Raw genomic sequence first — 23,251 nt, 5'->3', positions numbered from 1 at the left:
CCAAGACATTGAGGGCTAGGCAGAAACATTTAGAGTTGTTTGAGGGGAAAATTTTGAATTATATTTACTCTCATCTTTCTCCCCATGCCCCAAATTTGTAGAGAAAGTAAAAGACTTTCTTTTGTTGGAAAAAAAAGACTAGTTTAGGCCAACACTTGTATCAAATAATTGTGCTTATCACCCCACAGCAGTAACTTGTCACTCAGCTACTTCCATCAGGCCTTCTGCTCGGTGAAAGTCAATATCAAGGGAATGAGAACATAAGTAAGCCACAGCCTGGGAAAAAATATTGGCAAAAGAAACATCTAGAAGAAGAAAAATTATGGAGACAGTAAACAGATCAGTGGTTGCCAGGGATTGGGGGGAAGGAAGGAGTAAATCTGGCACAAAGAATTGTTAGAGCAGTGAAAACACTCTGGATGGTACTATAATGATGGATACATGATATTACACATGTGTCCAAGCCCACAGAATGTACAACATCGAGTGAGCCCTAATGTAAACTATAAACTTGGGGTGATTTTGATGTGTCAATGTGGTTTACAATTGTAACAAATGGACCACTCTTGCGGGGAATGCTGATAATGGGTGAGGCTATGCATGTGAGAAGGCACAAAGTATATGGGAAATCTCTGTACTTTCTTCTCAATTTTGCTGTGAACATAAAATTGCTCTTAAAAGATGAAGTCTTTAACTTAAAAAAAAGTCACCCTTGAGAAATATATACTAGATATATAGAGTTGGTCTTATGCAGAGATGCTCAGATTTTATATGCAAACCAAAATGCATGTTAAATTCGCAATGACACTTTTATTGGGAAGGTTTTAGAAGTGAATAAATTGTATCCATTTTATCTAATATTTTCAGATATATATAATTATAAATATTAACAAGTATATGTTTAATATTTATATGTAAAATTTAATACATAATTTTACCTGTAATAGTTTAATAAGTGAGGGATGAAGGCATCTCAGATTAAAATTTACTATAAAAAGCTGGTAAGATAATTGTTTTTTAAAACTAACTTCCCTCACAAAATTCACATCCAAACTGATCTGATAAAGAGTAAAACACCCTACACACACACACACACACACACACACACACACAATCATATGTATGTACACACAGGCAAATGACAATACCTTAATTCATCAGGACTTTAAAATATATTTAAGGAAAAAACTGTTGAAACAGGAGAAAATAACAACTCAAGACACTGAAAGAAATACCATGTAAGAAGTAAAATGCTTAAATTGAAAATATAGTATTGTACTTTACCACTTCATATCTCACTTTCAGCTAGTCAACTTAGATTTTTCACCCAATTCTAACTTTCTTTAGTTATATCATTGTTTCATTAATTTATTATTTTTTGTTCATAAGCTTTATAATTTTTTGAACCATGAGACAATTTATGACTTCTTAGCTTGATTGTGCAATTTGTGTCTGTCCTCTTGACTGACAAAAAAAAATGAAGAAACCAAAAGAACAACAATTTACAAAAATGAATATTCACTGTAATTACTGTGTAGGTTAAATTTTATAAAGCAGAAGAAATAAAATAGTCTCGTTAGAAGTGGTACGAAACTAATATGGTGGAAACAAGTTTTTAACCTTGGATATTACTGTTTCTTAGAAAGAATATAAAACTTAATTCATAGTGTTCTCAAGATGCAAACTCTATTAAATATTTTTTTAAGGCTCTGGGAAAATGGTAAAAACTTACAGTTACCTTCTGCCACTAGATGGAGCCTGGGCATCTATACGGCAAAATTCTCACCAAGTTTACATTTGGCTATATTTCATTACTTAGAAACTGACATAGAGCAGTTTAATATGAATGGGGGGAAGGGGAAATAGGTGATTTTTAGACTGTAGTATCTTGGCAAAATGTAAATTAATTCGAAGTTGACATTACTTTGTCTCTTTAGAGTCCCCTTTCCTGAATATAGATTCTCCAACACAAAACCCACAGACCTCTTTACTTGTGTACCTGCCTCTCAATGTTCTATCTGTTCTGCAAAGACTTCTCCAGAGCTTTCAATAATGCTTTAAAGATTATTCTACCTCCATTTTTCTTATTTTTTTCTGAACCGACTGATCATATGAAACATTCATTCTTGATCTTGATCATATAGTATCTCTTACATGTGGTTATAATGATTTCACTTAAAGAAGTGGCCTTCTCTCTTGTGAGGAGATGACAAAACTCTAGGATCACCACTTTGGAATGGACATCAAGTTCAAAAATACAAATGGCCTATTTGAGACAAACAGATACCATCCATTTGCTGTGGGTTGCATCTTTAGGCCTCTGGGAAGTAGGGTAATCATAGGAGAAGGGTTTCTGTGTGCAACAGGTATGGTGAAAAAGAAAAAAACAGAGATTTGTTGCATCCTGCCTTCAATAATTCAACTTGTCAGACTGCCAGGTATTATCTTGGAAAAGATTTTAAAACTGTAGTCCCAGCACTAACATAGGAAAGATTTTGTGAAATGCTGGAAAGTTTACAACTTTCCAGAGAATAGAATTTTGGCTTTTGTAGATTTAATGTAAATTATTTCAATTCTTTTTGATCAGTCCTGAAAGTTCACAATGTTTAGTATTTGTAATTATGCTGAGGCAAAGATTTGAACCTCATGTTGTGTTATGAAGCCCTTGTACAGGAATGAACCTCTTAGCTTAAGAGTAGGTCTAGTTAACTGCCTAGAATACACATAGCAACTCAGCTCTGTTCTCAACTTAACTATGTATGGAAGAAATGTTTTGTGACTTCTCTGTCGAAGACCACCCAAATGATATTTTCTGTTTTATATTTGCAATTAGGAGAAAGAACACTAAAAATGAAAAATCCTTGAGGCTAGGGTTCAGAGAAGAAGGAGGAACCAGTGGCTGAGGAGACGAAACACCTTGGGATAGGGAGACTGTATCAGCTACCAAAAAGACTACTTGAACCTGAATTCCAGAAAGAAAAGGAGCAAGTGTACGGATGACCAGACTTAGCCTAATGCATCATCCTGGAGCCTCACCTGCTCACATACAAAGATCGTTTGTTCACTGAGTTAAGGAGGCTGCATATCCTTTATTGCAACTCAGTTATGAAACTTAGGAGTTTAATGCAAAAGAAAAGGTTAGAAAAGAGACAACTATAGCACAATGATATAGGAAATATAAAAATACAATGGGCTACTACAGGAAGGTTATCTACTTTTGGGATGTATATAGTTTGGAAGTAGGAGCGAGAGAGTAGAGGCCTCCATGAGACAATGGTAAGCTGATTTCTTAAGCTATTAAAAAGTCAGGCAAATTTTAAAAAGAGGATCGTCATTGAAGAACAAGGAAAGGAGATATTTCCCACATGAGTAGCCTGCACTCAGGCTAGAGTAACTATGAAAAATGCATTTGTTCAAAGAGGAAGATACCAGGATAACTGAAAGAAAAATCTGGCGTTGGAGAAGCTAATCAAAAAGGATCTTATTATACTAAGCCTGATGCCCAGAAGCAGTCACTGAGGGTTTTAGACAGGCGAAGGAAACTCATTATTTTTTTACTTCAAAATAGTCAATCAATATTCCTTTTAAAGCTAAGTTTTCAAGTGAAGTTTTTTAAATTTATTTAATTTATTTAGTTTTTTATTTATTGGCTGTGTTGGGTCTTCGTCGCAGTGCACCAGCTTCTCATTGTGGTGGCTTCTCTTGTTGGAGAGCATGGGCTCTAGGTGCGTGGGCTTCAGTAGTTGTGGCTCACTGACTCAGTGGTTGTGGCTCATGGGCTCTAGAGCACAGGCTCAGTAGTTGTGGTGCACAGGTTTAGTTGCTCGGCGGAACGTGGGATCTTCCCAGACCAGGGCTCGAACCCGCGTCCCCTGCATCAGCAGATGGATTCTTAACCACTGCACCACCAGGGAAGCCCTCGAGTGATTTTTGAAAGGTTAAGTCATATCACATTACTTTTCTGCTCAAAAATTTCCAATATTTTCCCATGTATCCCTAATACTAGCCAATAAGTCTTGATGAACTCTGTTCCCATGTTACTTCTTTGACGCATCTTCTACTCCTCTCTCCTTCCATCCATCCTTTCTAGTCCCATTGCTCTTACAGCTCTGCCTTGAACACACCAATCATCCTCTCATAGCAGGGTTTAGAATTATCCTTTCTCTCTGCCTGGAATCCTGTTTCCTAAAATAACTGTATGGTTTGCACCTGTACCTTTTTCAGGTGTTTGCTGAGAGTTTACTGGAACACACACATCTCTTGCAGTCCTTCCCTCCCCAGTTCCCTCTTCACTTCCCTTGTTTTGTTATTCCTCACATCTGACTTATCACTATGTAACACACGGTGTATCTTATTAAACTATTTCTACAGTCTTTCTTTCTTTGCTAAAATGTTAGCCCCCTGAGGGCTTTGATTTTTGTTTGTATTGTTTCTGACATACCTCTAGAAACTAAGAAAATTCCTGGCACATAGTTATGCCCACTAAGTACTTTTTTTTCAATGATGGCTATAAATCATGGCTAATAAAAACAAGTTATTAAAAATTTCAGAAATATAAGGAGAGGTCATGAGGATCTCCAGTTGAAGTTTGATAGGGCAGAGGGAGAAAACCTCCACAACTAATTGGAAGTTCCTAAAAAGTGTGACAAGACATTGACTATAATCAAGAAGCCTGGGGCCAGGTAAACAATGAGTACTTGCTTGAAGGAAAAACATTTGTTTCTGAAATGAAAATGACAGAAGAACGAGTCAAATATATCTTTACTTTCAGAGTGGAATAACCTAGCAACTAGCAGGTACCATTTTTATATAGTCACTATAGGTGTCACTTACTGTTATCTGTATTAGAAATGTTCTCTTCATTAACGTCATTATCCTATTTAATCCTCTCAAAACCAATGTCCCTGACTCTCCATTTTACAGAAAGGGAAACAGAGTGATCATGGGATAGGAAGTGGTAGCTTTAGATTCAAACCCACCTGTGGGAGTTTGGATGCAATTTGCTGGAGAAGCATAAGGGAGATTCATTTCCATGAATGTCTTTTCTTGTTGAGTTTGGTAGAGAGTGAAGATGCAGCTCACGAAAGTTAGTGGAGTATTAACTCTGTACTTAATGTCAGAGACTGAAAATAAAACGAGACATGTATCTTGTGCTCAAGTAGCTTATGGACTGGTGGAGGGGGAAATGTCACTAACATATGGAATGGCATGGCATCATTTATTTTTGATACATTAAATTTAATGACAAGACATTATACAACAATTTCTTAACTTTTTGAGACTATTAATTTTTAAACATATTCTTTTTATTGTAATCACCAGTGATAAGCTGGATTATTTCACAGTGTTATAAAACTAAAATATCCATCTGCCAACCTACTTACAAATAGTCTAAGAAAATAGAATCCTAGGCTCACAGCCTAACTGTGCTTCACTTTAAAACCGTTGATAATAGTTAACTTTACCTTTGGGGGAGGAGAAAAAAATAGGAGCAATTGTCCTGGCTCCAGAAAGGGGCTTTGGGTAAGGTTGAATTTCAACCCTAACTATAATCCTCACCTAGTCCCTCCTCTTCTGCTAATTTCAATACCCAAAAAGGAACTGATGACTTACTAATACAATATGCATGTATGGAAAAAGAATATTTTGATAATCATTTATGTTGTAATTTCTAGATCTGAGTTGCAAGAAAGTTCTGAGCTTTTCTGATACTAAGCACTCCCTTTATTTCAAATTCTGACATTTGAACTATTTGAATTTCTATAGTAGCTTTTGCTTCTGTTTGTGCTTACTGGCTGCACATATTTTTTTCTGGGAGAAACACATGCGTATGTACTTTATCTGCTTATAGTGACAATGTATTTTCATTGTTAATAGTATGGATTTTAAAGCCAAACATTCTATGTGCAGGTATGGGCTTGCTAATTATGTGACCTTGAGCAATACACTTAACCTTCCTTTAAGCCTCACCATCCTTACCTCCTAAATGGAAGTGTATGAATCAACCTGCAAAATGATCCCAGTGATCTATCCTTCTGGTAGTCACACTGTTAATATAAAAGATCCTCCCACAATGAATCAGGATTGGCCCTGTGTGACCCACAGAATACAGTGAAGTGATATTGTATGACTTCTAAATTAGGTCATAAAAGGCATTACAGCTTCTCCCCTCACCTCTTAGATTGTTCACTCTGGGCAACCCAGAGCCATGTTTTAAAGACATTTAAGCAAGCAAGAGACAGGTCGATACAGAGGAACTGAAGTTACCAAGTCCATGACCGGTTTCATCTTTCAAGCCTCGGAAGTAAGACCTCCAGTCCTAGTCAAGCCTTTAGATGACTTCAACCCCAGCCAACATATGACTGCCAGTGCAGCAGAGACAGACTCCCAGCTAAGTAATGACTTCCCAGCTAAGCCTTTCCTGAATTCCTGACCGAAAGAAGCTATGAGAATATAAATGATTGCTACTGTTAAGCCACTAAGATTTAGGATATCTTGTTACGTAGCCAAAATAACTATAACATGAGTAACATATCTTATGGAATTGTTATGGGTATAAAATGAAGAAATGTAAACCAAGAGGTTAGTATAGTGACTAGCACTCAGTATGTGCTTTAAAAGATTGCAAAAGGTGCTATTAAAATTGTATGTTGGGGCAGGGGGGAGAGGTGGGGCTGGTGCTTAAACACAGAAAAAAATACACAAAGACCTCTCTCAGGACAGGCTGTGCTACCATATAGATTTTTGCAACTTACAGCCAAGACTAAGTGTTCGCTAAAACATAACTGTCTCTTGTTAGGTTCGATTGTATTTTTCAGCCTCATGTTTAATTAAGAATGGCCATCTGACTAAGTCCTGACAATGAAATGGGAGGAGAGGTTATATGCGCTGCTTCCACCATGGCCTAAAGCCCTCTAGTGGACAATCTTCTCCTCCCCTTCTACTTTTCCTTCAGAAGAGAGGGAGGAGAAACCATAAGATGGAAGGGCCTGGGGTCCTAAAAGACACAGAAGACTGCACTAAACAAAAAAATGATGTCAGTCTTTTTGTGAGCAAAAAATGTTGATTAATATACACCTTCACTGGACACTGGCATCTTCCTCCCTGTCAGGACTCCCCTCTTTGTTACTGACAGTTTACTCTGTGCCTGCTTCTAGTTTATCATAGGAACGCAGCAAATATGAGGAACTGAATGGATTTCAACTGTCAAAAGCACCCCTGAGGCCAAAATCTCTCTTATCAGGAACTCTCACAAAAATTTTAAAAGACCACATCTTCAGGCACTGGATTCTGTGTACTTCACTTACATTTTTCTTTAATATATCTCTCATTATATCCTCTTTCCGATATTTTACCTCATTTTCCCTTGCCTACCTCGCCTCCAGCTTCTGGCCCATCCTAACGTGATACCCTGATTTTTCCGCTTATTAGTTATATGACCTTGGGCAAGTCAAAATACGAAACAAGGCCATTCTGTATAATTCCAAGAATAGTTAATATGAAATGAGATAAACTAAATGAAGCCAGGGGCCCAAGAGAGTGCCTGGTACTTAGCTGGGGCTTAATAAATAATTACTATCATTCAAAATAAAATGATTTACCCAAATAATTTATATTTATATTCATTACCAAAATAAAAATACATTTTACATTTTTGTTACATAATGATATTTAAAACTATATTTCACCTCTCGATTCTCTGGCAGATATTACAGAATAATACCAATGTCTCACATTGTGGTATAAATTACATGATGCTTTCTGGGCATATGAGTGTTAAATTGATCAGTTTCTCTTTTTTAATCCTTGGAATCTCTCCGGCAATAGAAATTCTTGATGCATACTAGAAGGAAAAGCTTATAGCCCAAACATACAACCAGAAAATTGAGTTCAATTCTATTTTAGCATAATATCTTGTACTAATGTGATGACACAGCGGACAAAATTGAACAAGCTTGCTGATATTTATTTCAGAGCACCACTTTGTAGCCTGAAATGGATACTCATCTCAGCAGGTGTCAAGACGCAACAACAATCCACTTTCAAAGTTAAATGCAAATTACACACTGAAATTCTATAGAGAAAACAACTCTATTCCTTTCCCCAAAAAAAGACTTCTCATTCTCTAACAAGAGTGCACTTAGCTGATACAGTAAATGAATTGCGGAAAAAAATCCCTCTGGCTTAAAGAAACATCAAAGTCCATTTCATAAATGAGAAATAAAATGTAACTTCCTTTCAACAAAACAAACACGTTGATGATGATTCTTTACCACATTAACAAGGGATTTAGAGTCCATATACTCTCTTTGAACTTGGTAATAAGTTTCAATGTGCTTAGCATGTTGATGTGGCCCTGACAAGTGCTAATGTATACCCTTTGGGTTACTTGATACTCTCTATTGAGATGCACTACTGAATTGAAAAGGAAAAAAAAAGAGAAGAAGAAAAAAAAAAGAAAGTTACTGCCATGGGTTCAAAAATTCACTTGTAGAGAAAATGACTACAGAAAACCATCCATATTTAAAGCACTTGGAAAAATATTGATTGTACAAATTATTTCACACTAATCTAGACATCACACTTAAGAGTTAAAAATATTATTGCAATAAGTATCAGGAAAAGTGGTAAAAGTAATTGTAGTATGGTACTTAATAGTCATTTTTTCTCTGCAGAATTTCCAAATTCCAACTGTATTTATTCCTTAAATATCTCTTCTTCCAGTGATGTCAATATATCAGCATTTATTATGGACTCAATATTTTAAATGTCCCATTAAAGTTACTATAGACTACAAGTAAGCCCAAGTAAGTGTGAAGGAAGCAAGTGAACAACAGAGGGAATTAATTTCCCATATCACAAAGAGGATTCCTGAGAGCAGTAATACTCCAAATGATGTAAAAGGAAGTTTCACAAACACCTTTATTTTCTCATTTTTTTACATGTAAAGAACTATAAATAAATGACTTTAGAAGTGGCCAAGGAAAAGGAGGAAGGAGAAAGAAAAACTCATAAAGCAAAATTTGAAACTTTAAACGTCATCTTGAAATGATATATTAGAATGTAAAATTTCACATCATTCTGAAGTCTCTGACAACAAAAACACACTTACTAAAAAGTGTTATTGATGCCCTTATTGACTAGTTTAAGGAATATGTATGTGCTAGCTTGTATATTTACAATTACGATTTGCTTTCAAATAGTAATATCTTTGAGGTATTTCAGAAAAAAACATCACCTCATTCTATTCTCCTTTCATGATATTAGAGTGACTGAAAAGTAGGTGATTAGAAAATAACAGTCTTTTGTAACTTCAACCTTGCTCTCCCCTGGGGCAGTGGATTATTCTTACATCATAATATCTGTTAGTTAATACCAAAGGCTTCGCCCAACTTCAAAGTAGAGATATTAAAGGCTCACTTTCCACTACAAGCAGGTGTATTTTTATTAGCTTTCTCTTTCAAAATTGCTATGACTTCACTTGCGGATATCCCGCCAACAGCCATTATTGAAAGCCTTACTATAATTGCTAAGTTACATGCAACGTCTGAAGCACAAAACCAATGTCACTTGCAGCCCTCCAACAACTGACTGAAACCAAGTGTTACATCATTAAAGCTGAATTACAACACACCCATGGCGTGTTTTCCATGTGTGCTATTTTAAACAATAGTACAGAAAAACCTGGCTATAAATTCACAGATCCCCAATTTGTTCGAATTCATGAACAAGAGCTGTCCTAGAGCCTTTTCTGGCTCTATTTTAGTCAGAAATGTCATGCACCAAAATTAAATGTCTGTTTGGATTTTATTGGAGATGGAAATGCTAGCTTTATGTTGTAAATTTAAACAACGTGCCACAAAGGGAGCCTCACATTTATATCGCTTGGAAAGGCATATTCATGTCTAATTGCTTAGGGTAACATAAATAAACTAATGTAAAGTGTTCGGTTTCTCAACTGGTTCTGTGTAGAATAAATGAGATGAAGTGATGATGGCATGGGTTTTCAGTGGGTTCAGATTGGATTTGTTTTCTTTGATAGAGTTGGATGTGGAATCAGTGTATTCAGTTATTGTTAATGACCAGGAAGTTTTCTAGAAATTCATAAAAATTCAGTAAGACATTCATTACTGCTGATAAAAAGAAATATTAGCAGCATACTCGTATTACTTTTTTTTTCCAATTAGGTTCAACCCATTCCATTATTTGGTGATCTAAGTGGAAATACTTTTTCTGTCATAGTGGTATGCAAAGCTATTATAATTACATTTTAGAAAGGTCGACAACTTTTTTATTTGGCTTCAGTGATTTTATGGTGCCTAGATTCCACCGGAAAATATTTAGTCACTCACTTACTTGGATAGAAATCCATCACCTGGAATAGAAATCATGGTTTACATGCCAGCATCTTTGTGCAGACAGGCCTGAAAATATATACTAGGCAAGGCCACTGCCAAATGACTTGTGTCTGGCCAGGACTACCTTTCAAATGTTCTCTGCATACCAGTTACTGTTAAGATTTATTGTAGCATGTGTAGATAAATATACTTTAGCTTTCATATCCATAACTTAGATAATACAGTAGCAGTCTACACTCTACATATTACCTGTCTTCAGTTATGGTTTCTGTAGCCACTCACAATATTCAGATTTCTCACCAAACTTAACAGTAGTCTTCCTGTTACTTTAAATAGATCACATTGACAAAGCGAAAGAGAGGCATGGACATATATACACTACCAAACGTAAGGTGGATAGATAGTGGGAAACAGCCGCAGAGCACAGGGAGATGAGCTTGGTGCTTTGTGTCCGCCTGGAGGGGTGGGATGGGGAGGGTGGGAGGGAGGGAGATGCATGGGGGAGGGGATGTGGGAGCAGATGTATATGTATGACTGATTCACTTTGTTATAAAGCAGAAACTAATACAAAATAAAAAAATAAAATAAAAAAAAAGAAAATAAAGGCAATATCCTAAATATCTGTTTTTTTTAAAAAAAATTAAGCTGAAGCCTCCTGTATCACTCTAAATAAATGGAGGAAATATTAGTGGCTACATTTGGATTATCTTTAAAAGGAGCTACAATTGTTGATAATTCCTAGCTGTATACGTGGATCTAATTGACTGGTGAAGATTAAACTTGTTATAAGAACCCTAACAAACTCTCAAATAAAAGCATTTTTGTCAAAAAATAAATAAATACATAAATAAATAGATCACATTAAGCCAAGTGTAGGAATTTCATATATACATATATAACCAATCCATAAAGAAATTAGTTTAGTGTCTTAAACGAATCACTATCATGAGAAAATACTTCATCATAAGCAGATCTAATCTAAAATACATGAGAGAAATGAGGCCCTATAAAAATATATACTAATCTCAAAGCTAAGTGCTTGACTGGGAGAAATCCACTACTCTATTATTTAAATTATTTCATTCATGTGAAAAGTAAATAACCTCTATACACACATAAACACAAACACATACACATCAAAAAAATTTCAGGGCCATCACTTCTACCACATTCAATTCACATCACAAATTATGACAGCAAAAGAAATACATCACACCCACCAAAAGAACAACAAAAAACCCTAAAACTATGCTCTCACCACAAATATATGTCCACCCAGTTCTTTCCTTTACTTAGAAAATCTCAGTGCCAACTGAATCAAAGCAACCATACTATTTTAGGGTTTATTTGTTTTCTTTAAATTTGGCGGACACTGTTCTTTCCTATAAAATTGGTTGACTCAATAGGGAAAAAAATATCCACCATTAACTTTCAGCATACCCACTTGTTATTCTTCATCTTCAATCCCAAAATTAATCCTACTGATTCATGTTTAAGGATTGCTGTTGAATAAAAAATATTTTATGAAGTTACGTGTTCTGAGTTAATGATTTGGGGGTAAATTTGTCATTTAAATGTGTGCCATTGAATATATTAAGCACATTCTTTAGATTCTAGGATCTGGGCTGTTATACTCATCTTCAAGTACTTGGAATTTGACTACTTTGTGTGTTTTGATACACATTGAGAAAGTCGCAGGGAAACTAAACTATGAGTTACTTCCAATTTAGACATATCTACTAAATTCTAGGTTGTAGCATTTACATTATTAGAAAGTCATTTATTAAGTATTTGTCTTATCAGGCCCTACACATATTTCAGCAAATCAAGATGGCCTACATTGTATTTACATTTAGACTGTAATTTTCCCAAACCACAAAACCATTTTGACACCTGGCCCTTTAGAGTTCATGAACTTCAACATCTGAAAACATATGCAGGATTGTCAAACTTTCCACTTCCCTCCCTGGGGGCACCCAAACATATGTAACCATGTATATCACTATGTTATATGCCATCAAATTTCCTTAAAAGAAAGTAACTGGGTCCTTTTATCGCGGCAGCAAAATGTCCCAGCTCTAAGTCTGTGAGATATGGAGCAAGGGCTCTCCGGGAGGAAGCAGCCCAAGGGCAACCACAGGCTTTCTAAAATTGGAATCAAGTATACCCACTCTCTCTACACTTTCTTTCATTCAAAACCTATAACAGTACCAAACATTAATGCCAGAAGTACACAAGAGGAAACACCTTAAGCCAAAAATCATATTTCAATAACAGAATATATTTTATAATTATATGATTTACATTCTCAATTATTCCGGGGGGGAGGACAAAATAAAAAGGGGAGACAGGCAATGAGAAGAGTGATTACCCATAAAATAGGGGTGTATCCCCTCACTCAGCAAAGCTAAAGGAGATACAATGACATCCACCCCCACTGCTCATCTCTACCGGGTCAGAGATCTTCCAAACTGAGCAAAGGATTTTGGAAAAAAGGGCAGATGGGAAGACTGATTAAATCCACCCTTACCTGCAAGATAGGCAGCATCTCCCCAGAGAAGAGCGCTTTGTAATTCTGCCAGGGACATGGGAGGGTCAAGTGCAACCCACCTGCTCACCCAGCACATCTTAAAGCTTGCTAGCAACATGTCCACAAAATGCAGCCGCTGCCGAGGCAGCACTCAGGGGTGAAATCTCTTTAGCAGTCTTCGTCCACCTGTCTCTGAGTGCAGCGACTGGCCACGTCCTGCCGGCTGTTTCTGACATTTACCAGATTGCTAGCCCTTTTGACCACGGGCAGATAAATTAAGGCACCTGGGCTCCACCTTCCTAACTTTGAGTAGCAAGAGGAAGCCACTCTCCAGTGGATTCTTAGCTCCAGCAATTAACTGAAGAAAGCGCTTAAAGGCTCCCAGGCATTCATAATAGAGGATCTGGGGCTTTAATTAAGCAGTGACTTAGGGTGGCCAGAGGGAATATGTTATGAAAATTTTATCTCTGGTGGAGAGGTCTGTTTTCTAAGTACTTTAGAAATACTTTCCTGTATGTAAACAGAGGGTTTTTACTTTTGTTTTTTACAATCTAGAGAAATTTGAAACATTGATTTCATCTTTTTCCTCTGCGTGACACTATTTTTCTTTTTTTTTTTTTTACTGAGGGCAAATTCAGATAACATAAAATGAATCACTTAAACGTGTACAGTTCAGAGGCCTTTACTGCAGTGTTGGACAACCACCACCTCTGTCAATTTCCAAAGCATTTTCATCACCCCCAAAGAAAAAGGTAAAATTTCACACATTCATTTGATAGGCAAATATTTAAAAGTTACAAGCATTTATTGCTAACCATAGATAAAAACTATATATATTTCATCTTAATCATTCAAGTTATTGTTACACAAAATATTTTGCTGCTGTATCTCTGCTTTCAGATTTGCTAGCTGTAAAACTGTGAAGCTCTCACCTCTGATTATGTAATTTGAAGGTCAGCATCTGATGGAGATGCACTTTAAAACTCTTCCACCTGTGGGTACCTCCATAGCCCTCCTCCCTCCCTTACTGCAGTCTCTACTCAGGAACCAGAAGACCTAGTACTTCTATGAATCCTAAAAAGTAAATAAACTTTAAAATAAATGTATTTTGGGGATTATAAATGAGTGGACAAATGAGGGATGAGTGAAATGAGTGGACAAATGAAGGGATGAATGAAAGTATATTTCAAAAAAGAGTAGATTTCATGACACTGAATTTCATTAAAAATGTAGTGCAAAGAATGAATCATCTTCACCCAATCACATTACCTGCAAGTATTTACATCTGTTAGATCTTTAACAGATCAATGTTTGGTATAGGAGGTTGAATCCCTGCTGCTTCATACAGAATTGAAGAACTGGTAATAATACCAAGTTGTAATTTTATCTGTTCTTTCATACATAAATTGGTTAGAATGCTACCTAGTGGTTCTAAAACAAACAAAAAATTGTTTCAAATAGAAATAACCATTATATAGCTTAATTAGATTTACATGTATTCAAATAAAGTAATATGAGTGAGCAGTGAGATTGTTTTATGTCTGCATTTTTGTAGTTAGAATAATATAAGAAACCTAACTTGCCTCTCCAAACTCATCAATTCCCATGGATCTTGTTGTCTCCCAAATTTACATCTCCAGCTTAGACAACTCCTATTATTTCCAAACTTGCATTGCCCCACTTAGATACAGAGTAGGTAATTAGATTTAATAAGTCTGAAATTCAATGGAGAAACCAGGAAAGGGTAGATAAAATTTTAGGTCAATAGCATTTAGAAGGCGTTGAAATCCACGAGACTAGGGTAAATTGTCTTGGGTTGGGAGTAGATGACACAGAGTGAAAGTAAGAGAACTGAGCCTGAAGCACTATGAGAAATGATGGTGAGAAAAAAAGTTGCTTCTAGCAGCTAAAAAGGAGGGGCTCGTAAGGCAGGAATAAAACTCACAAGAGTACATTGCTGTGGAAACCAGAACAAATGAAGAAGGAGGGAAAGGCCAAGGTTGTTGCTGCAAAATTAAATTGAAGTAAATTCATGTATGTCTTCCAAATCCTTTCCCACCTAAGGAGAGTTAACTTGTTTTTAAAATCCAGTGTTAATCACTTCACTGGTAAACTCCTCCCACCTTCCATCATTCCCCATATCTGCCATTATTTAAACCAGGCTTCATATCACGTCTTCCAAGTTTTTAGGCAGTCTCATCAGTAAAAGTTCTCAGAATGGGAATATTTTTAGGAGGTCAAGAGATTTGGGCTTGCTGTCCTGATCAGACTTAAAAAATAGCTTATTTCATTAATGTGTGTATTTATAAGGGAACTGTCATATGTGTTAATATTCTCATCAATGCAGTCATTGTTATTCTTTGGGAGACAAAATAACATAATACTATTATGTGGGAGTATAGTATAATAGCAAATGTACAGTTAGAAAAGAGGTTTGAATTCTACCCTTATAACTTACAATGATATGACCTTGGACAAGTTAACTAACTTTCTGGGTCTCAATTCCCTCATCTGAAAAGTGCATATAATAATATATACTAAAAGATGCTGTGAGTTCATGAAAATGCATACTTAGAATGGAGTAGACACGTGGTAAACATCAGTGGCCTTTGCTTTAATGGATGTTTTGCCTTTCTTGCACCTAATAATAATTACACAAATGGAAATCTTTAAGAAATTTTATATTTTCCTACAGCAATTATTAAAACCTAAATTATATTTGATATTCAGTTACATTCTAAGGAGCCCTTTGCAATAGTATATTAGCATATTAGTATATAGTATATTTCATAACTCTCCACTGTAAAATGATCAATTCTATTAATTTCTAACTATGTACCTTTTATGGTAGAATATATCAATGCCTTTTTCTCTTAATATACTCAGTACAAAATTGCCTTTCTGTCAATGAGTGCTTGAACACTCTTCTTGTTCATTCACCCTTATTTCATCCTTAATTAAGCTTTGAATACCAAATTATAATAAGTATAGCTGATATTCTATCAAATATTTAACTCATTTCCTATCGTAACACCAGCATACCTCTAAGTGCCATGAAAAGTAAGGCAAACAGGCCCGAATATTTAGTTTAGAAGATTTTTGAATGAAAGGGGTTAGGGAAAGTATTAACAGGATCTTTTGTAGGTCTGGGTTCACTTTTGGGATTTATGATATCATATTCTTTCAGGGCTTATTACTATCAAAGAAAGAAATATAATTCAAAGGATCAAATTACAAAACTAACAAACAAAAAAATCTATCATATACACAATTCCTTACCAACCCCCTTGCTTCACCTCACTGCTGTTTTATTTTTATCTGTATATGTTTGAAAATGATGCAAGCTTCATAGTTTCCACTTAAATTTGCTGTAATGTTTACCACAAAAACCTCTGCAAAACTTGTATATGATATTAGTGAGTGCCTTTCAAAAATGATTTAAAGTCATGAAAAGCAGAGGAGTGAGATCCATTTATTACTTAGTACTGAAATAGCGGACAAAATTTTTCCTTCTGGTAGCATGTCTTAAACATGGTTTAAAAGTTGAAGTTTGTACTCACTCATGTACATATGGGAAACAAGATTTAGAAAATAATAATTTTTACTTTAACTATCCATAAAATTCACTGGATGATGCTGGCTATCATTTTCCTCTTACAGATTTGGGATTTTAAAAAAAGAAACAACTTGGCTATCAGTCGGGCTGTTACAAATAAAAAGATACAATTCCAAGCTTAAATCAAGAATTTCTTGATTACCCATTTAGAAAATAACACATATTTTTGGTCACTGATATATTTGAAACACCTACAGGCATATATGACACATAATAGGCACTCAATAATATTTACTGAATAAATAAATGCATACATATATATAATTACAAATACTGGTGTCCTAATTTCCTTAAGGAGTTTGGGTTTCTCTCCACAAAGCTAAAGCAACACAGAGTTTTGGGCATTGCTAATTTTGCAACAGACTAATGGTTTCAGACCTAGAATTAATCTGCGGAGCAAAAATATATTACAGTTTGAAACTAGGAATATGGATGTAGGACCACCTAAATGGTATGATGCTTTTTCACTGGTTGAATAAATCTCTAAACTTAAATATAACCGCTCTCAACATTTTACCTGAATTAGTTACCTTACTCTCTTCTATTAGTTTTATCTCTCTGGTGAGATTGTAATTTTCCTGAGATGCTGACATAAATTATCCTAAATTTCTCAGTTTTCTCTATCCCTCTCTCTGTAGAGTAACTATACTAGTTCAAGTCACTGTCATATCTTACCAGGATTACTACAATTAATCCCTAATACATTTCTTGTCTCTTATCTGTTCCCTACCAATTCTTTCCTTACAAAAGCATTTCAGTGACTATATTAAAATGTGAGTCTAAGCAAACGGCCTCTGTGCTTAAAACTCTTCAATGGCATTGGTGGTAATGCCGTGAGGACAAAACCCCAAACTCCTATTGTGTACTCTCTACACTTCTTTTTTCTGCTATTGCACTTTTCATTTTTCTAGTATGATCCCTTGTGTTCTTCCACTGTCACCTAACACTAGAGCCATAAAGAGCTACTGTCAATTACCCAACATGGTGGCCATTTTCTCACCTACCCCCTTGGCTCAAGCTGCTTGGTCTGCTTGACATGCCCTCCCTCAAAACACTTCAGTTTGTAAACTTCCATTCATGCTCAAGATACACATCATCACCTCGGGAAATCTTATCACACACCACAACTGGATTGTTCATGCTTTTCTTCTTTGTTATCTCAGAGCGTGCTGTGCATAACTTTAACACAGCATTTATCAAACTCTACTGGAATTACTAGTCTATTTGATCATCTCCTCCACATTCTTAAAGACTGGGATAATGTCTCATTTGCCATTTTCCCTTAGTATCGGTCTCAATACTTGGTACTGGTGCTGTTGTTACTGTTGTTTTCATCATCAGTAACACCACCAGCTAGCACTTGTTAAATATGTACCATGCAGCAAAATTAAGTGTTTTACATCCAATATATCATTTAATTCTTGCAACAATTCTATTGTTATCCACTGAAAGCTTGAAAACTTACTAATTTTCACACAACTTGTAAATATCAAAGCCAGAACCCAAACCAAAATTTGTGAGTTCCCACTCCCTGTTCCTAACCTCTATGATAACAATTCCATTGCAAAGTTGGTACTTAATATTTCTTGAGTATGTGACTGATTGATGGATGTATTAAATCCAGTAAGTTGAATGAAACATCAATGTTTTAGTAATAAAATATTAATTCTTAATAAGTGCTAATATAATTATTGCTCAATATAACTAAACATTTTCCTTATAAATAAAAGAAAGGATCATTTAAATAGATTTTTGTTGTTAATAGGAAGAAAAATACTGATTCTTTCTTGGTAGATGTAATACAAAAAAGATGCATTATATTCAGGTAAATATCAAAACCCACTGATAGTATTCTTTGTCATATAAGAACTATACCCTTCAAACTGGAAACAGGCATCTCAAACTGCATACACTGTATATTAGCATTCAATCAGCAATGTAAACAATATAATATAAGCATTACATGGACTTTACATTAAGATAAACCAATCCACTTTTGCCAAGACAGATGTAATCACTCAAATCCCATTGGGAAAGAAGTAACAGTGTTGTTTGGTCTAGGTCTCAAATACTTTATTTAGTAAATAACTTGGGCTTTGTATATTCATTTCTTCATAACACATATTTCTAACATTTAAATATTACAAAGTGTTTCAAGAGTTCTGGGCTTAGGATTCAATGGTAAAGCATGTTATTTGCTAATCTTACCTCATCATGCAAATTTTATTTGACAGTTAAGGGGATAATTTACTTTACTCTTTCTTGCATAACACCTAAATAATAAGAGGAATATGGCATTGTTATACCTTCCTTATATTTCAAGCCCCCTCATTTTTCTGAATCACAGATCTAGAAGTAAAACATAAAGCAGTTTTTAAAAGTTATACTCAGAAAAATTCAACAGTTTGACTTTAGTCAAGAGATTAATTTTTAAAAATTATTCAAGAGTTAAAATCAGACAAATGAGTTGAGTATATTCAACATATGGCTTTGAAAAAACCAGTTATTTTAGTGTTATCAGCAAAAAGCAAAGTTGTCTAAACTGAAGTGCACTTTGTTCTTTTTTTAAATTAGATCCATTTGTTTGAATTAAAACTGCATTTACAAGTAACCATTTTATATATCTAAATGTACATGCTTTAGTGTATTATGTTTATTTCTTATACATTCATGGAAAAAATTACTCTTTGGCGTATCAACATAGGTCATAAAAATAGGTAGTACATTCACATGAATCAACCTTTAAAGATTCTATGAAAAGGTCCCTTCCACATCTGTTCTCCTGCCATGCAATTTCTCTCCCCAGAGCATTCCAATGTTATTGTCTATGTGTGTGTATGTGTGTTTGTGTGCACCTCCTGACAAATTTCATGCACCTACAGACCATAAATATACAACCACCAAAAGACTTAGATCCATGACACTTAATCTCTTAGATGTAGGGCACATCTGTAAAGTGCCAAAAAGGATAATTAGGTTTCTTCCAATTCTAAAATATCTCAAATGATGAAAGCTGACAACAGCAGTTTAGCCCTCCATTTATTTTCATCTCAATATTGAAACATCCTCCTTTAATCTGTAATAGGTAATCTAGTCATTTTCTTCCATGGCACAAAGTTACAGGACTTACATGCTGTCTGTAACTTTTATTTGCCTGTCCTTCTTGATGTCTATGACCCGAAAGAGTCAAAACCCTGCCTAGAGGACCATTCATGGACTCAAAACCATTCTTTGGCTTTAACTCATTAATGTCCTATGGGAATGCCAGTTGAGTGTTGCCAGATCTTTAAATTTTTCAAGAGAAATCATTAATCCAGGTTCTTAAAGTCTCCTGATTTTAAAATGTTGGTAAACTATCAAAACTTTTTCCAATTTTATTGAAAAATAATTGACATACATCACTGTATAAGTTTAAGTCATACAGCATGATAGTTTGATTTACATATATTGTGAAATAATTACCACACTACGTTCAGCTAACGTCCATCTTTTCATATAGATACAGTAAAAAGAAAGGAAAGAAAAATAACTTCTTGTGATGAGAACTCTTAGAATTTACTTTCTTAACAACTTTTCTATATGTCATACAGCAGTGTTAGCTATAGTCATCATGTTGTACATTACATCCTAGTAGTTATTTAACTTATAAGCCATGTCTTGGCTATTGTAATTAATGATGTTATAAACATGAGGATGCAGATATTTTTTGAAGTTAGTATTTTCATTTCCTTTGAATGTATTCTCAGAAGTGTAATTGCTGGATCACATGTTAGTTCCATTTTTAATTCTTGAGGGTCCTCCATACTGTTTGCCACAGTGGTTGTACTAATTTACAATCCACCAACAGTATACAAGGGTTCCTTTGTTACACATTCACACCAGCATTTATCTATGTTTTTTATGATAGTCATTCTAATAGGTATGATGATATCTAGTAGTTTTAATTTGTGTTTCCCTAATGACTAGTGATATTGAGCATTTTTTCATGTATGTGTTGGACCTTCCTAGATCTTCTTTGGAGAAATATCTATTCAGCTCTTTTGCCTACTGTTAATAGGGATATTTGGAGGGGGTTGCTATTGAGTTGTATGAGTTCTTTATATATTTTGGATATTAGTCCCTTATCAGATATATTTTTAGAAATATTTTTTTCCCATTTCAAGGGTTGTCTTTTCACTTTGTTGATGGTTTCCTTTGCTGTGCAGAAGCTTTTTAGTCTGATGTAGTCCCACTTATGTAATTTTCATTTTGTTGTTTGTGTCATATCCAAAAAAAAATCATTACTAAGACCCATGTTAAGGAGGTTTATGCCTGTTTTCTTCTAGGAGTTTTATGGTTTCCGGTCTTATATTGAAACCTTTAATCTATTTTGAGTTAACTTTTGTCAGCAGTATAAGATATGGGTCCAGTTTCATTCTTTTATATGTGAATATCCAATTATTTCAGCACCATTCATTGAAGAGACTGTCCTTTCTCCATTGAGTATTCTTATCTCCCTTACCAAATATTAACTGACCATATATACTCGAGTTTATTCCTGGGCTCTTGATACTGTTCAACTGGTCTATTTGCCAGTACCATACAGTTTTGATGAGTATAGCTTTACAGTATATCAGGAAGTGTGATACCTCCCACTTTGTTCTTTCTTGGAATTTCTTTGGCTATTCAGGGCCTTTTGTGGTTAGATATAAATTTTAGGGCTATTTTTTCTACTTCTACAAAAATGCCATTGGAATCTTGATAGGGATTACATTGAATGTATAGAAGGCTTTTGGTAGTATTGACATGTTAATATTAATTCTTCCAATCCACGAACATGGATACTTTCCATTTATTTGTGTCTTCTTCAATTTCTTTCTACGTCCTTTAGTTTTCAGCAGAGAAATTTCATCTCTTTAGTTAAATTTATTCCTAAGTATTTTATTGATCATTTTATAAATGAGATTGATTTCTTATTTTGTTCTTATTGTATAGAAATACTACTGATTTTTGTATGTTAATTTTGTATCCAGAAACTTTACTGAATTATTGACTATATCTAACAAATTTTATTTGAGGCTTTAGGATTTTCTCTATATAAAATCATACCATATGCAAACAGAGATAATTTTACTTTTTCCTTTCCAATTCTGAAAACTTTTATTTCTTTTTATTGCCTATTTGCTCTAGTTGGGACTTCTAGTACTATGTTGAATAGGAGTGGTGAGAATGGGCACCCTTATCCTGATTTTAGAGAATAACTTCCAACTTTCCACCACTGAGTATGTTAGCTGTAGACTTGTCATAGTTAACATTTAATATGTTGATATATGTTCTTTCTATGCTTAATTTGTTATGAGTTTTTATAATAAATGGATGTTGAATTTTGCCAAATGCTTTTTCTGTGTCTACTGAAGTGATCATATGATTATTTTCTCATTCTATTAAGGTGATGTATCATATTGATTGATTGTGTATGTTGTGCCATCCTTGAATCCTAGGGATAAATCCCATTTGATCATGGTAAATGACCTTTTTAATATGATGCTGAATTTGGTTTGCTAGTATTTGATGGAGAATTTTTGCATCTATACTCATCAGGGATATTGGCCTGTAGTTTTCTTTTCTAGTAATGTCTTTTCCTGGTTTTGGTATCAGAATAATTATGGCCTTGTAAAATGAGTTTTGAAGTGTTCACTCCACTTCAATTTTGAGAAGATTTTGATAAGGATTGATGCTAATTTTTCTTTAAATGTTTGGTAAAATTCACCAATGAAGCCATCTGGTCCTGGGCTTTTATTTTTTGGGAGATTTTTGATTACTGATTAAATCTCCTTACTAACAATTGTTCTATTCATATTCTCTATTTCTTCCTGATTCAGTCTTAATAAGTTGTATGTTTCTAAAATTTTTTTCCATTTCTTCTAGGTTGATAGTTTATTGGCACATAGTTGTTCATAGTAGCCTGTTATGATCTCTTGAATTTCTGTGGTATCAGTTGTAATGTCTCCTTTTACATTTATAATTTTGTTGATTTGGGTCCTTTTTCTTGGTTAGTCTTGATAAAGGTTTGTCAGTTTTGTTTAGCTTTTTAAAGAACCATCTATGTTAATTAATCTTTTCTATTTTTTTGGCTATTTCATTTATTTCTGCTCTAATCTTCATTATTTCTTTTCTTTCTTTTTTTTCCTGCTAATTTTGGGCTCAGTTTGTTCTCTGTTTTCTAGTTCTTTAAGGTATAGAGTTAGGTTGTTTATTTGGGGTCTTTCTTGCTCCTTAATGTATGCACTTATTGTTATGAACTTCCCTCTTAGAACTGATTTTGCTGCATCCTATAAGTCTGGTCTGTTGTATTTTCATTTTTTTTTTTTTGCAGTACGCAGGCCTCTCACTGTTATGGCCTCTCCTGTTGTGGAGCACAGGCTCAGTGGCCATGGCTCACGGGCCCAGCTGCTCCGCAGCATGTGGGATCTTCCTGGACCGGGGCATGAACCTGTGTCCCCTGCATCGGCAGGCGGACTCTCAACCACTGCGCCACCAGGGAAGCCCAGATTTTTTTTTTTTTTAATCTATTTGAGCTATTCTATGACTTCTGATCAGAAATTTTAATCAGTTTACATTTATATGAAATTATTGATAGATAAGGACTTACAAGTGCCATTTTGTTAATTGTTTTCTGTTTGTTTTATAGATCTGTTGTTCCTTGTTTCTTACCCTGCTGTCTGTTTTGTGTCATGATGTCTTTTGCTATCCGTATGCTTTAATTTC

The 23,251-nt window shown here is 34.9% G+C and overlaps 1 protein-coding gene across 6 annotated transcripts in view; it reads right to left on the bottom strand.

Annotated features, from left to right (window-relative positions):
• AGMO (alkylglycerol monooxygenase) overlaps positions 1–23,251 on the bottom strand; it is a 344,244-nt gene that overhangs the window by 120,750 nt on the left and 200,243 nt on the right. For 2 of the 6 annotated variants that reach the window (XM_081244291.1, XM_081244288.1), the window contains one exon: positions 3,083–4,722. The exons of the other annotated variants lie outside the window; for them this stretch is intronic. In XM_081244291.1, the coding sequence (XP_081100417.1) occupies positions 4,498–4,722 (225 nt within the window). In that variant the 3' untranslated portion in view covers positions 3,083–4,497. Of the gene's footprint in view, positions 1–3,082; positions 4,723–23,251 lie in introns of those variants that run through there. 6 annotated transcript variants of the gene reach the window in all.

This window comes from Mesoplodon bidens (assembly GCF_964165515.1).
Source record: "Mesoplodon bidens genome assembly, chromosome: 9".
NCBI classification, from domain to species: domain Eukaryota; kingdom Metazoa; phylum Chordata; class Mammalia; order Artiodactyla; family Ziphiidae; genus Mesoplodon; species Mesoplodon bidens.
This window is presented reverse-complemented; position numbering and strand designations above follow the sequence as displayed.